We start from the raw sequence: 16,992 nt of genomic DNA on the forward strand, positions 1-16,992 counted from the left end.
CAATAAATGTTTGCCGAGTGAGTGAATAAATAAAAACACTATGAGAACACACATTGATAGTAACAGGTGGGAAACATAATTCTAACGTGTTTTAAGGGTGATTTTACTGTGATCAAACACACTTGTGCACGTAATATCTTTTGGTTTCATATGTAGGCATACCTTACCAATAGGCTTTCAATGATATTACACATTTTAGTTCATTTAAAAAGATGGATTTACAGTGATTGACTTCTGTCAAAGCTTAAACAGTACAAAATATTTAAAGGCAAAATGAAGGTCTTCCTTTAACCCCACACCCTCTTCTATTCCACCTTTACCTTTTGTATAAATGTAAAAAAAAAAAATCCATATATACTGTAGCACAGTACACCATCTGCTCTGTGTCTTACTTTATTCACTGAAAATATATCTTAGAGATCTTTGCATAGCAACACATAAAACATGAATCCAACAACCTTTTTAATGGCTATATAATATTCCACCATCTACATATCTTATTTTATATAACCAGATATTTATTGATAGATTATCTAAGTTTCCAGTATTTTACCAGTTCAGACCTGGGATGACATTGTACTATCACCACCTCTGTAGACACATGAACATATCCATGTAGAAGTAGAATTGCTGAATCAAAGGGAATATACACTTCAAATTTTGATAGCTAGTGTCATACTATCCTCTGCGGAGGTCACACCAATTTACACTCCCACTGAGAGTGGATGAGGATCCCAGGCAGAAAAAAGAAATGGATTTGCACCCTGCAACCTGAGACAGGCAGTATGATATAAGTATGATAGATCTATTCCTTAACTCTTAGCTTTCTAACTACATAGTCTTTGACTTTTATACCCACGTTGAGGAAAACTTCAGATTCTTTGGGGACATTTCTGAATGTAATATTGTCTTTTCCTGTAAGATATCCCAGAAGCCAAAAGACAAAATTAAAAAAAAGTTTATGGAATTTTAAGTATTTTTTCAAAGGTAAATTTGTAAAATTAGAGCTCATCAGTTCACAGATTAATATTCCTTAAATAATGTTTTCCATCAGGCTACTTTCTTGCTCATGAATATTTGTGATTATTTTCTCATTAAACTGAAGCTCCGCAATTTCTGAAGTCCTCCCTAAGCTTGGCCTTAATATGCTTCTGCACTGCTCTCCAAAATGGCCTCTTAATTCTAATTAGACCTATTTCCTTGCTGCCCCTCCCAAACAACCCATCGTTCTTCCATCTCTTCGTTCCAGTTGTTGCCCTGTTGAGAAAGTTGCCATTATTGTTTATCCAAACTGATCCATCCTTTAAGGCAGTGGTCTTATATTTCAGAATCATATTGGGGTGTGTGTGGAGGGGGGAGAGTATTAGTTAAAATGCAAACTCCTGGGCTCTAACCCTCCTATTCAGATTTACCAATTCTAGGACAGGGCCTGGGAATCTGAATTTTGAACAAACCTCCCAGGTGATTCTGGGTGGTCCCAAGTGGTCTACTGATGGGATTTGGAGGCACACTGCCTTCAAGGTCTTCAGGAGCTTTGACTCCTCTGGGGGTGAGGGGGCAGGTAATGCTGCTCTTATGACATCTACCACAAACTTCAGCATTTCTTCTATTTTAATTTCTAGGTAGCCAAGGTTTTCATGGTTCTCCCTCCTTCCCCCCACTCACCACAGTGATTCTCATAACTAGAACCTATGAAGGGTCTTCATAGTTACTTCCTGATTCACTGGGAACTACTTCCTGATTCATTCACCTATAAATGTGTGGTCTTGGGCAAGTTACTTAACCTCCCAATGCCCCACTTTGTCAGGGTAAATCATGGATAAATATAGGACCTTCCTCACAGAATCTCTGTAAGGACTAAAAGAATAATTACGGTTAACATAGTTTTAGAATAGTTCTCTGCGCTTATTAAACACTCAGTAAATATTAGCTGTTACTGCCAAATTGTCATCACCATCATCACTGTGGTTTCAATTCAGAAAACTAAATGTAGTTCTTAAGGTTGTGCTATAAATCACAACAGGGTTAGATGTTTTAATAATAATAATAATAATAATAATAATAATTTTACCTCAAATAATCTTTTTAAAGAAATAATATTTCTTTAGCCATCAAACTCTAATTGAGTTCTCCTTCAATTTTCTTCCAGGAAGTGGAGATCCTATTGCAGTGCCCTTAAACACTTCTACAGAGAACAGGCAAACAATGGTGAAATAGCAAACAAGGTTTCTCATAAGACTGCAGAGTGTGCTGGTGATTGCCAAGTTTATTACCAAGTGCAGATCCTGGATCATATGCTCTTTTCAATTGCAGGATAATATACAAAATATTTCAATTATTTAATAACTGCAAGTTAGTTTATTCTAAGAGGTTTAGTTATTTAAAATATTCCCTATGGATAATAGGTAATGTCAAAGTCTTAAATTTTCTCATTCAGAAATAAGAGTTCTGAACATAAGAAAATAATCAACGAACTGCTATGGACTGAACTGTGTCCCTCCCCCCTCAGCCCCTAAATTCAAATGTTGAAGGCTTAATGTTCAATGTGAATGTATTGGGAGACAGGGCCTTTTGGAGGTAATCATGTTTAAATGGGTTATAAGGGGCCCTAATGAGGTCTAAATGAGGTCATAAGTGGGGCCCTAATCCAATAGGTTTGGTGTTCTTATAAAAAGAGAACCACAGAGCTCACTTTCCCTTTCTTTGTTCTTATAGGAAAGACCAGGTGAGAATAAGGTATGTCTGCAAGCCAGAAAAGAGGTCTCACCAGAAAGGGAGCTCTGCCAGAACCTTGATCTTGGACTTTACAGCATCCAGAATGATGGGAAAATAAATCTCTGTTATTTAAAACCCCCAATCTATGGTATTTGTTATGGCAACCCAAGCAGAATAACACAACACTTGGTTCCTACTTAAATCATTAATGATCACTCATTTCATAGATGCAGCTCTATAAAAGGATAGCATATCCAGAAAAGGAATCATAATGAATATTATTAACCTTGACTCTTGTGAAGTTTTAATGTTTCCCTGGACTCTGGGATCATGATATAAAATGAAACGAAAGCCCACGGCAGTCCCTGAAATACTGGGTGTTAATAAATGAGTCCCGTCCCTGAGCTGCTGTTGCCAGGAGTATACTTCAATGACACTAACAGTATGTCAGTGCCATGCAAAGGGGACACTGCGACAGTACGAGTGCCACAAAAAGCAGAAATCCACTATCAGTCTGGATTCCACTTAGAAACACACAGCGACTCTTGTACTAAAAGAAATTTAAAATGAAAGGCAAGTACTGTCACGGATAAAGCACGTCTTGGGCTTCACAGCAATGTGGGTCCACCCTTAGGCCTGCCACTCACCATTTACGTGCCACTGAGCAAGGGATTTCTGTGGTCTCGCATCCTCACATGGCAATGGCACCATCTTTCTGACAGGGTCTTGGTGGGCTCACGGTAACAAGTGGAGCGCTTAGCACAGTGCCATGTACACAGCAGGAGCTCAGTAAATGTAGATAATTATCAGGAGCAAATCTTTATGACAATCAAACCAATTCCTGCCCTACACCACAGAGAGGATACAGCCAATGGGAAGAACAAAGATAGGAAGCGTACCCGTGGGTGGGTGACTCCCCATGCCAGTCACGATCAGCAATCTAGTGCCCAGCCTGGTCCTTCTGAACAGGCTTCCATCTGTGTGAGCACATGTGTCACTACTACGTGACGGAAAGAAAAAAAAGTGGCATTCAGAGAGTAGAGCAATGTTATCACCTCACCTCTGAAACATGCAGATGGGCTGTCTCCGTTTCACATGAAGACACAGAAGGATATGAATTGGTTACTGGTAATGCTGGGCACTAGCATTGTGAGTAATACCTTGAAGAATCGGAAAATGACCAGTGCTAAATTTCTGAGTTCAGGATTTGGTTCTGCTAGTAATTTTGTGTGACCTTGGGATAATAAGCCAACCTAATTGACCTCTAAATTAGAGTGTGTGTACAAAATGATCTCCCAGATCTTTTCCGATCAACGTCCAAAACTCAATTTTTGTTTTTACTTTGGAGGAGGTGTGTGGAATTACTATTAGGTCTCCTTTTGTTTTGATTTTGACTGTTAACATTTTCATCGTTATGCTTTATCTCAACAATTATTGAGATTACCTGCATTTCCAGTTTAAAAGTAGATCTGATGGATGAGCTAAAGAGTTAAAGGATTGTATGACTTCCAAGCCAAGAGACTTGTATTAGGCCTTAGTGTTAATTCCAAGCTTTCTAAACTCTTCTTCCACTCCCGTCTCGTTGGACTGATATACCAGAGGTCTGCCTGGTAGCAACTATGACCTTGCAGGATGCTCACACTGTCTCCTGCTCCCGAAGGGTCTTCCCTCTCTGCCTGTTTCTCAGCACACAGCAGCGGGCCTGATGGGATCGAGGGGCTGGGGTAGCAGTTTATACCTTGGAAGACCAAGAGCCTTCCCCATACACAGGCTGAAGGACTTTTGATATAAGAAAGCAATACTATCCAGGACTCATGTCTCCAGAGCCAGGCTTAAAGGAGGGTTCAGCCTCTGCTAAAGTATACGGAGTTTTGCTAAAGCATAGAAATCAATGATGGTCCTTGGAATTTTTTAGTTATTACCTCAACCCCAATCCACTTTCACTTCTTAAGCGTTGCTATCCTCCTCACCTGGCTGCTTTACTGAGCCCTGCCTTGCCCTGCCCTGCTGGACCAGGAAACACAAATATCCCTCTCCCTTTGTCTTCCCCCAGCTCGGAAACATTAGGCTTCTTCAATCCCAGGCATCGGAGTCTATATCTGTGGCATCACATGGCCGGCCATCCTCATCTTCTACCATCACCGCCATGGTGAGATGTCTTCAGTTCTCCCTTTGTGCTCATGCCAAGTGATCTGCAGGCATTATCTTCACAGCCACTCAATGAGGCAGACGCTGCTATTAAACTCACTTTATCATGAGCAGTCTGGGACCCAGAGAAGTGGTATAACCTGCCTGATGCCTCACAGTAAATCAGTGGTGGATCTGGAATTCAAACTCTGGACTGTCTGCTTCTGGAAGCAAACACTGAGCCATTATGTTGAAGGACATGCTTTGCAATGCCTCCCAGGGACTAACCTGCTGTTCTAGATTGGGACAAGCTGGTCATCCAACGTGAAGACCCTGATCTCCTAATGTCACTCTTAGCCTTTATCCTCTTCTGTTTACAAGACCCCTTACTTTTCAGATTTTAAGATCTTTTCATCTTCAGCCTCAAAGGCAAAGTCTGTTTCAGAGGAAGAAATAATGGCTGCTTAGTCAGAATGATTCATTCATTTATGGTAAAGCTTCAGCCTCTAAGTTACCAAATCCAACCTGCAACAAGCATTTATTCTTGCCAGTCCCGAGCTTGACTCATGATACAGTCGCTGAGGTATGTGTGCGCTCATGTCCGTAACCCTCCCACTGCTGTGCAGTCAGAGCCCATTGCTGTTCACGGCCTGCCTGATGGCCTGGAGGGCTTTTGTACTTTATGTTCATTAAGTGACAACTTCAGGAGACCCGATGCCAAGACTAACCACAGATCGGTCAAACTTCTACCCAGTAGCAATTTGGTTTAGAAAGACTGCTTTCCCAAAGCTCACCCTGTTTTGTGGATAGTCTGGTCAAAACCAAAAACTGGGCTAATCGAATAATGTGAAATGTGAAATAAGAGGCAGCTTTACTTATGACTTTAATTGGTACAGCATTATTGGTGGTTTACTAATTAGTCCTAATCCCCCATCAATATTTTTGAGATGAATGCTCAAGCCAGGCTGAAATGATCATTTATCTCTTGGCCACACTTGGATTAACAGTGCTGTCCCTGTGTTGAAAACACACTGTTATTAAGGAGATTTTAAAAAGAAAAAAAAAAAGACAAAGTAAAAAAGCTATGACCGGAAGGGCAAAGAAGTCTGGTAAAAATTATCCACAGAAAGAAACCCAAATAAAAGTTGACTGATGTTTGTTCGAAGTTCCAAAATCTTTTTTATATTATCTTTGTGATTTCTAACACAGTATGAGAGATCTCTTGTACAAGTTTGAACTTAGCTATAAAACCCCTATGTTGAATACATTGAAGGATAGATTTTATAAACAAATTTTTCTTTGTGAGATATGCGAATCAATCACACAATTCTGATAATCTTTCATGATGTCACAGAACCCCAGAAAGCCCCAGTTGGCAATGTGACTCCATTCATGCCAAAACTTCAAGCTTAATCTGTATCATTTTAAGAAAAGGGGTTGAACCATGTATCTCCTTGGGTGCAGAAAATTTTTCACCTGTGAAAGAGTTCTTAAATATTCTCTTGAATTTGTCAGTAGGGCTGTCAGTTTTATAGCATACATGAAAATCCAACAGTTTTAAGGCACAACTAGTGTATAGATGACCTTGTCCCTCTGAGACAATGTTTAAGAATAAGAATCCAAGACCTGTTCGACTGACCTATTACAACGGCAGGTATTATCTGATAATTTGGTAATGTCTTAGCAAATCTGCAGTACACCTGTCGCATTTGTCTGTGCTTATGTTAACATGCATAGACTTACTACTCATTTGCCATTCGACGACAATGGTTAGACATCGACTATGGGCAGGCACTATTAATAGGTACTGGGCTCCAGAAATGACAAAATGAAACAAGTACTTTCTCTCGTGGAGCTTATACCCCAGTGGGGGCAGACAGATAATAAACAAGTGAGTAAAAATACACACATGCTTGGATGTTGAGAGTAATATCAAAGACATATTAAAGACATGCTTAAATATGCTCTGGCAGAAAGAAAATCCATCTACTTATCACGATGTACAAATAAAACACATGCCCTTCTATAAAATAAATTACATTGACAATTATGGCAGGCCCACACAATAAAAAGGACAACCATGGTGTTAATTTGCTGCTAAATGTGATAATGCAATGTATAATGTTGTTTGGCCTATTATTATTATTAATATTTCATGAAAGACTGCAGAGTAAGGAAAGTCTGCAAATATTTACTATATGTCTGTTGAATAATTAGTACCATGCCATGTACTGGGATACAAAGAACTAGCAAATTATAGTCAATCACACCCTTTAAAAGTTTAAAAGTTTAACATACATGCAACCAGGAGGTTATATAAATCCAACTAGGAAAAGGTCATAAGGGCAAACAACAGCATTAGAATGCGAGCTAAAATATGAGGTTATGCAAAACCGACCGCAGAGTGAGAAAATGATCAATTTCTGAAAGGGGGGAAAGGCCATGAAGAGTAGAAAGGGCTTCAAAAAGAGGGAGTGGCCCTAACTGCAACACAGCTGGAGAGATGCAGTACCTCTGCGAGATGGTTCTGGTGAGCAGGACCTGAATTTATGAAGGCCTAGATGAGTCTGATAGCACAGGCAGCAGATCTGAAGGCAGGGACCTGACATTTATCTTGAAGATAGCGTCAGCTATTCTTATGACTAAGTGGACTTAGGGACAGAGAGAATGTGGCAACTTCCACCCACCTACTAGGCTCCAGACGCTGAAGCTCCAGCTCCAGGACTAGGCTGAGTCCAACTCACCACTGGTAACTTCAAGTGGCCCAACAGGCCAGAGTGGAGACTAGTGAGGGCCCAGCACTGGGACCCCAAGGAAGAGAAAAAAATGTTTTATAATGCAAAAGATCCAACAGCTAAGACTAGTGGTCAGGAAGATGCCAGTGCCTCCAGCAATAGGACCATTACCAAGCACAGCTGAAAGACATTACTGCTTGGGGCCAGAAAAATACTGGTACAATTGACCGGGCCACAAATATCACCCAGAGGAATTGGTTTTGGAATGAGAGTTGATAAGCCAGTTGTACAGAAGCTGACTTTTAGATAATGGGGAAGCATCGACCGCCTTAGGAGCAAATGAATGTGTAGAACCCATGTCATCAAAAAAGGAGAGTCTGAACCCATGTGCACAAATGAAATTTTTTTCCCTTACGGAAAAAAACAAAATTAAAGCTTGGAAGAGAGTTGGCGAAAAAAAGATACAGAGGTCAAGAGAAGGGAGTTTGAAGGAATGGCCTGAAGAGACTCAGATAGAAGGGAGTGGTTAGGGGGATTTCTTCACAGACAAAGCTTTTAAGACTGAAAAATACAGCTTTCAGAGTATTTGTGCTCAACCAAATGGACAGAACAGCCCCAAACATGAAGAATTATGCCTGGTTTTATGTGATAAATTGAAGGATAATGTAGAAAGACTAAGCCACATGACCCAATCCTACCATAAAAGCATTAAAGCAGAGATTTAACCCACAGAAAGTTATGAGGAGGTCCTCTCTATTTACAGAATAGTACAAACATGACATGCCACCCAAAACAAAGGGAACTTTATTCTCCCTCTCCACTTTGCTTTTTTGAAACTGTGGATTAAAACAAAAAATGTTAATGATTTCAATGTCAGTTGCAACCTACATCCAACACTGAGTAATCAATCTCAATGGCTAATCATTTAAAACTTTGCTGGAATTTATGGAGTGTACTCCAATTTTTTTTCCCCCTTAAACTTGAAAAGCGTTACAGTTTGAAAGCCTGGTAACAGTAGGTATTACCAACTGTTTTTGCTTTTAAAAAGCACAGTCCAGAGATCTGATACTGACATTCCCTTACCCTTTCTTTTTAAAAATATTCCACTGTCATTACAGTTTTTGCAAAGCACAGTTTAAGGGTAGTTGCTCAGGCATGCCCTTCGATTTTTAGTACTAAAGATTTTTTTTTAGAAATCAACTTTAGAGACTGCAAGGCACAATTTAAGTTAGGTGCTAGGTTTTAGATAACACTTTTACAAAAATATATGTATGTGTGCTTACATGTATGTTTATTCATGTATTTATGAAGATTGAAGAGAGCCTCTCAAGATTTAATTGCTGCTATGACCGATTACATGGAAAAAATCAGGCAAAAAGACATTGCTTTAAAATTTAAAAAGAAAATGCAGTTAATGCAAATAAAAAATAAAAATTAAGACTGATATATTTCATGAAAACTATGATTTTTTTTTTTTTAAGATTTTATTTATTTATCAGAGAGAGAGAGGGAGAGCGAGCACAGGCAGACAGAATGGCAGGCAGAGGCAGAGGGAGAAGCAGGCTCCCTGCAGAGCAAGGAGCCCGATGTGGGACTTGATCCCAGGATGCTGGGATCATGACCTGAGCCGAAGGCAGCTGCTTAACCAACTGAGCCACCCAGGCGTCCCAAAAACTATGATTTTTAACAACAAAAAGAGATCAGAATTAAGGAAGCCATGACATTTAACATGGCAGGGAAAAGAAGAAAAACTATGTCTATAATATGTTGGCTCACTAAAACAGTCCAGGTGTAATAACAGGATAATATAATCACCTGAAAACTACTTCGACCCATGTAATAAAATCCGTGAAGCATGATGGCTTCCTTTAGCAAATGCCTTTTCCCACATATCCCTGTGTCACTGTTCTATGATCTCTGTCTCTTCCACACTCCTGGACAGCACTTCCACATCCTCTCGTGGGAAACTGGTGGCACGTGACACCCACAGGTTGGTTGGGTGCTTCTGTGGGTTCTCACCAACCCATGTGCATACTCCTTCAATAACACCTCCTAGTATAATTGCTGTGGGTTTATCTCCCTCCCCATGTATCCTGCAGCTGGCCTTTGAAGGGTGGGTCTCAATCTCTATCTTTTGAACATAATACCCAGCAAACAAGGTTTTTGAGTTTATAAATTAGTAAGTAGTGTGCTGCCCTGTGGATATGAATTAAAATGTGGGGTTTCCTTTTAAGACAAATATCGAGCCACTCAACATACAGAACTAGGCAACTTGCAGGAGACTGTGTAGGCTCAAAGCTATAGGTCTTGTAACTTCATAGCATAAGAAGTGAAATCATTTTTGTTTGACTAGCATGTTAATACATTCCACAAAACTAAAAAAAAAGGAAAAGAAAAAAACCAAACAGTGCTTGGCCTTGAAAGACAAACCCAAACAGAAAGGTCTGAGTTACTGTGTAAAAGCTGACTCACAATGGGATTTAAATCATAAAGTGGTGGTCTCCTGATCCTCTGGAGCTACTTCTACTCTAGCAGGTGGGAATTCATGCTGCAACTCTAAGGAGAGACAGGACGGTTAAGACCTGACCCGGCTGGATGGGACAGAGAGGGGAGAGAACTCAACAGCTAATCCTTGGACCCATCCAAAGACAGTGCAAATACCAGCCATCTCAGAGCAGATGGGCAGTTGCTTCTTTGTGCTTATCTGGAGTCTCTTTCTGCTTGGGTTGCTCTGCCTTTCCTCTGTTCTGATCTACTTGTCAAACCAACCTGAATCAGGGAGCAGTGGGCATACCTCCCAGGAGCAAGAGACCCAGGCTGCAGAGTATGTGGGGGAAAGCATCAGCCTGAGGTTCCACCAGGAACCCACCTGCCTGCAGCAAGCCTATCAGTGACAGGGAACTTCAAGCCTGGGCAGAAAGCTAGGCACACAAAAGCAGCAGAGCTCAATCCCTTCCACCAAGTTGTTGAAATTTGTGTCAAAAAGACTTGGTAGCAAAAGAACTGACCTGGCATGCCCATTATGGCAAAGGAGAGAACAACGCCCTTGATGGAAGAATTAAGTAATGTCAGTAGACTTCTGAAAACCAGCGTCCCATCAATTTCACAGATTTGGGTTTGTGGATTAGAACAATAGAAAAGATGGGGTACACATGCTGGGTTCTCCCACCGAAACATGAATTCTTACAAAATGCAGTGGAACTCTAGAAAAGTTAGGGGTCATCCACTGGGAACATGCTGATAACCTCAGTCAGTCCTACTTTTAAATGACAGAGACATTCTGCAACACTGAGACAAGCTAACCGGACATTTCGTCTTTCCAAGGTACTTAAGGAGAGCATCCTGTTTTAGCAGTTTGGCATAAATGGACATCAAAGTAAAGGAGGAGTTAGCATGAGCATCCTTGCTCAGTGTTCTAGAGGACACTGATGCTTTGATCTTGGCCTCCTGGTAAGGTCATCCCTGGGACACAGCTCTCCAGGTGACGGTATGGCCAATACCACAGTTGCTAACCTTTCACAAAGACCTTAGGTAGCAAAAGAAAAATCAGACGGCTCAGCACTAGGTTCTGCACTCTTCTGGCAGCAAGGCTGGTCGCATCCGTCTATAAATTCAGCAGCAGGGTTATTTTATTATGGGAAGCAGGAAGTGCCCCAGTAGTGTACACTCTCATGACTCTTCTTCACATAAAAGAGAACCATAAGCTTACTGTCCTTGTGTGTTGTTTTTTTTTTTAAAGCTGTAAAATGTAAGCTGAGCCATCGAGCCTGTCGAACATACATTCTCTCCTGCACCACATTAAACTGTGATTACAATAAAAGAACGGAAAAGGACCTTGACCCTGGGCTGGGCCTTCCTGTTACTTAGAATTTGGTCCCCTGTTTCTATCACATACTAAATTCTGTTTCACATCCATCTGTATGACTCGCAAAGGCACGTCAGCGAGCATAGTCATTAGAGTGATGTCCGTGTGCGCAATGGTTAAGTGGCCATTAGTCTTGAGGTGAAAGGTAACATCTCAATGACAGTGTCCCTGAAGGAGGGGATGAGGGCTGGGGATGGATACCTAGCTGCTTCTCGCGCTCCTCGCGGCGCTCCCTGGCCAGCCGCTGCCGGTCATCGACCCGTAGCACGAGAGGAGGGTCTGCAAAGGAAATAAAACACATAAGCAGAAGAGTGGATTTTCTCTTAACAATATACTTTGATAAAAACCTTTTTAGCTAGTAAATTCGATGAATGAGATATTACTATGTCTTACAACAACTGGTACATAGTACTATAGTTTTGGTGATATGCCTTATTATTATGATTTTTTCTGAGAATTTTCAAGCATTTTTCTCCTGTTTAAAAACATTATGTGAGAGTAGATCCTAAGAGTTCTCATCACAAGGAAAAAACCACCCCCCCCTTTTTTTCTTTCCTGTATCCTCAGGAGATGAGGGATGTTAACCTGACTGTGGTGATCATTTCACAGCACAGCTAAGTCAAGTCACTGTGCTACATGCCTTAAACTTATAGCCTGCTCTATGTCAGTTCTAGCTCAACAAAAATGGGAAACAAGTTCTAGAAAAAAAATAAAAAGACACACAGCCTGCCCACCCCCCTCCAAAACCCATGATGTAAAAACATAACTGTAGCCTTTTGACTGTTTCTGTCCAGCAACAGATACGATGCTTGGGTTCCTAAGCTAGTGAACTTCTATCATTTTTATGCTTTAAAAAGTCTGTTCCTCAACAGCAAACAGAATCCTAAGTAAAGTTCTACTGAATATGGGTTCACCAGCTGAATGCAAAAAGCCCAGCTTTGGAGTCACACAGGCAAGAGTCCACTTTCTGTCCTGTCTCTCACTTGCTAGGTAAATTTGGCTGAGTTACTCACCAACTCTCTTAGTCTCAAGTTAATTAGGGCATGGGTTTCATGGATTCTTTTTTCTCAAGATTTTATGTATTTATTTTAGACAGAGAGAGATGGAGTGAGAGAGAACGAGCATAAGCAGGGGGACTGGCAAGCAGAGGGAGAGGGAGAATCAGGCTTCCCGCTGAGCAGGGAGCCCAACGTGAGACTCGATCCCAGGACCCCGGGATCACGACTTGAGTCCAAGGCAGATGCTTAACTGATGGAGGCACCCAAGCGCCCCCTGCGTTTTGATGTATTACCTACAAAACGAGAATAAATAGAACCAATCTCACATCACTGTAAGAACTAAATGAAATGCTTGAAACGGTGTTAGTTACGTGCCTCACACATAAGCCTCAGTTCACTCATTCATTCACTGACCACATGGTGAACATCAACTCTGCACCAGGCATTGTTCTAGGTGCTGAAAAGAAAGCAATCGAGGAAAAAAAAAAAATCTCTGCCCTTGTGGGGACTGCATTCTATTCAGGGAGAATTTTACGAACAGGATAAATAAGAGATACGGAATGAAAAAAAGGGGCTGGGGCGTCTGGGTGTCTCAGCTGGTTAAGTGTCTGACTTTGGCTCAGATCATGATCTCGGGGTCCTGGCATGGAGCCCCGTGTGGCTGCTCTGCACTCAGCAGGGAGCCTGCTTCTGCCCCTCCTCCACCTTGCATGCGTTCTCTAATAAATAGAAAAAATCTTTAAAAAAATGAAAAAGGGGAAAATATACTGAACGTTAGTTTGAGATAAATGCTAAGGGGACAACAAAGCAATAAAGGGGATTGTGACATGGCAGGAAGGGACGGTTTAACATTTTAGACAAGGGCCAAGGGAGGCCTAACTGGTGTAACTTTTACGTGTAAAACCCTGATGGAAAGGACACATGGATGTGCAGATATTCCAGGAGATGGGAAGCAAGCACAAAGGCCCTGAGATTAAGAGCACATAATGTGCTCAAGAAACGGGTAGATCTACGAGCCTGGAGTGGAGTGAGATCGCAAGCAATGGGGCCAGACCTGCAAGGGCCACGGCACGGGGCTCGCTGGTCACAGGGAGGACTCTGGATGGTACACCAAGCAAGACACTGCTGCGGGTTTCCCAGCAGAGAGCTATACTAATGCGCTCACTCTGCTACTATATAAACAAGCAAAATGATGATGATGATGATGATAATTACCTCAAAATCAGGTTTATTTTCTCTGCTCTTAAATTGACATATTTTTAAGATCTCATGTTAAAAATAGAAAGCTAGTGGGACAGTATTTTAGATAGCATGGTGGTGGTTCATCAACAAATTGAAAGGCCCTCCATCCCAAAGGCCTATTGAATGCCACAGGATTTGTACATGGAGGGGGCAGAAACCGTAGAGAAGGCCCATCAGGAGCCTGCGAAAACCTGGCAGTGAGAATCACGTGCAAGACTAAGTGATAGTATTTTATGCTTTTCCTTTCTTTTTTTTTTATTTTTTAAGATTTTATTTATTTGACAGAGATCACAAGTAGGCAGAGAGGCAGGCAGAGAGGGGGGTAGGGAAGCAGGCTCTCCACAGAGCAGAGAGCCCGACACGGGGCTCGATCCCAGGACCCTGAGATCACGACCTGACTCGAAGGCTGAGGCTTAACCCACTGAGCCACCCAGGCACCCCTCTTTTATTTTCTTTTAAGGTATGAGTTTTAGAAACTGGTCAAAGGACCCCTACCAGTAGCTCACATTTATTAGGATACTTACTTTTCAGACTTACTGATTATTTATGAGATTTCAAATATTGTTTGTGTAAGAAAATATGGCTCCTGGCCCCAAAAGCTTTACTTCTGGAATCTGAAAATTGGCACGTGGCCTCCCATTCAGGCACCTGGTTATGGGTCATACACGGGGTTGTTTTATTGTCATTTGTTTCTGGTGAAAAGAAATGATAGCATGGCAAATGGCATTTGCAAGGAAGAACTATCTGAGAACAAGTCAAAATGCAGTTAGAAGAGACCTTCAATGATTACTTACGACTTAAGTAATATGCCTTAAACAATGAGGTTTACCCATTCATAAACACTTATTTAACTATATATAACCCCCAAATCAACTTTATTAAAAGAGACTTTATATAAAAAAGACATAAGCTCTTTACAGAAAGTCCACAAAATAGTTTAGGGGTGCCTAGGTGGCTCAGTCAGTTAAACGTCTGCTCTTGATTTCAGTTCAGGTCATAATCTCCAGGTGGTAAGATTGAGCCCCGCATCTGGCTCTATGCACGGCATGGAGCCTGCTTGACATTCTCTCTCTCCCTCTGCCTCTGCCCCTCTCCCCACTCCCATACTTTCTTTCTCACTCAATTAATAAATATCTTAAAAAATAGTTTAATTCCTTTGGATTACATTTACAATTTCTGTCACAGACTATCAATAAGAAGGGTGTGACATTTCTAGCTTACTTTCAAGTACTTGCCAAATTTCAGGAAAAATTTTGAAAAACAATTTTCGAAGGGAAGATTTTAATAACAACGTATGGGACACACACCCCCTCACCTATCCTCTTCTACCCAAACCAACCCTGAGAGCTCCAAATCAAGAACAATATCAATAACCCAATTACACACTATAATGGTTGCTGTTTGGATACACAGTAGGAAAACAGCACTACACGAGGTAATTTCCATAATATCATTTCATATGAAGATTATGCTCATCATATGTAACAAACTCCACCCTGACTGATCGTGTAATATATAAGAAACAAGGACGTATAGACTGCTGCACAAACATATCAATCAATCGCTAAAAATAAGGCCAATGCTTACAAGTATAATGATTCCTGCTGACCTTGTTTTGAGCACTGGAATGATAATCACTATTCATTTGGAATCAGATTTTGAGGAAGTAAAGAATTAGGGCACAGTGATTGTGATATCCTAGAGATGATTTTGGTTGGTTTAGGAACCTGGTTTTAGAAAAACGCTGAATTGTAGAGGGAAAAAGGCATTCAGGTCATTTTTTGTTTTTTTGTTTTTTTAAAGATTTTATTTATTTATTTTAGAGAGAGTGGAGGGGAGAGGGAGAGAGAATCTCAAGCAGACGCTGTACTGAGGACCCTGAGCCCGACGGTGGGGCTCCATCTCAGGAGCCTGAGATCGTGACCCTGAGATGGTGACCTGAGCTGAAACCAAGAGTCAGACACTCAAAACTGACTGAACCACCCAGGCACCCCAAGGCATTCCGTTTAAATTCTGTTTCCATCCTTCTGATTACATCCAGTCACTTGGGTGCCAGAATGTCAATAATACTGCTGGTGGATTAGAGATGGGGTGGGGAGGAACAGAGCCTTGTTGGTTTTGTTCACTGCGTATTCCCAGTGTTTAGGACCACATCTGGCAGAAAGGAGAGTATTTAGAAGCATCTGTTGAACAAATGAGCAAACAACCTTCGCTAACTTTCAGAGCCTTTAAATTCCCCCAACATACACCAGTGGGGCAAACAAACAGCAATCTCGTATTTGATAACAGACTTAAAAAAAATAAATGCTGAACAGTCACAGTTTTAGTAACCAAAAACTGATAAAAATAATCTTTAAAGCGAGGTTTCCAAAAAGAAAAAAATTGAATAGTTCCAAGTAAAGAGTGAATTTTCTAGGATTCTTTGTCTCCCTCTCATCTCCAACCCTCACGTCCCTTTTCCCTGCAACAAAATCAAGGTGCAGGAAGTAAATGAACGTCCTGTACATTTCACATTGTTTCCTGACAGATCTAACACTGTCAGAAGGAAAAGTCTTCAGAGCAACAGAACGTTGCTGTGAGTTCACCTGCAGCTGCCCTCCACATTCAACTTCTGGCGACGACTTGAAGTAGGGGGCTGGCCACCCAAACTGGGGCACTTTTAAGAGTGACAGGAAGTGCTCCTGATATCCTGTCTTCAGTGACATGCATGAGCCTAGACCACAAAGGGGGAACTCAGGGGCTCTTGAAGAAAGAAAATCAACTGACAGGGACAAGGTTTTCTCAAGAGCTCACCAGGCTTTGACTTCGATCCAAACAACTAGAATTGACACAATAAATAACTTCACCAGGGCTTTTGCATCTTACAAAGCACTTTCACAAACGTTATCATTTTGTTCTTCACAATAGCTCTACAAGCTGGCCAAGCACTTACTCCTTCAAGGACGAGTTCTCATTCCTGTTTTCCAAAGGAGGAAGCTGAGGGAAATGTCTGTGACCAAGGAAGGTGGCATGGTGAAGTGTCACAGCTAGTTCCTAAAACCAGATCTCTTGCTCAACCCCGGGCCCTTCTGCACACCAGGGCACCCACGGAGGCAAGACAGTGGCAAGATGGAGCAGTCAGAGAAGTCCTGGAAGATTCCAAGGCCTGCATTCCTCTGTGATGGAAATGACTTATAAATGCTAGTGAAGTGTTTCGTGGCTCTTTTAAAGACTTGTTGGTGGAGCGTGATAAAGGGATAGAAATTAAGAGGGATTTTTTTTTTTAATGAATTTAAGTTTCTGCTTTTTTTTTTTGAGGTATGTACTGATC

General features: G+C 41.3%; 1 protein-coding gene across 1 annotated transcript in view; it reads right to left on the minus strand.

Moving 5' to 3' along the window:
* Nucleotides 1–16,992, minus strand: part of LOC111147640 (microtubule associated protein 7) — a 144,596-nt gene that overhangs the window by 41,498 nt on the left and 86,106 nt on the right. The window contains exon 3 of the mRNA XM_022503831.1: nucleotides 11,644–11,721. Within this exon, the coding sequence (XP_022359539.1) occupies nucleotides 11,644–11,721 (78 nt within the window). The remainder of the gene's footprint in view (nucleotides 1–11,643; nucleotides 11,722–16,992) is intronic.

Source organism: Enhydra lutris, unplaced genomic scaffold (assembly GCF_002288905.1).
Source record: "Enhydra lutris kenyoni isolate GAN:26980312 unplaced genomic scaffold, ASM228890v2 scaffoldscaffold17, whole genome shotgun sequence".
NCBI lineage: Eukaryota > Metazoa > Chordata > Mammalia > Carnivora > Mustelidae > Enhydra > Enhydra lutris.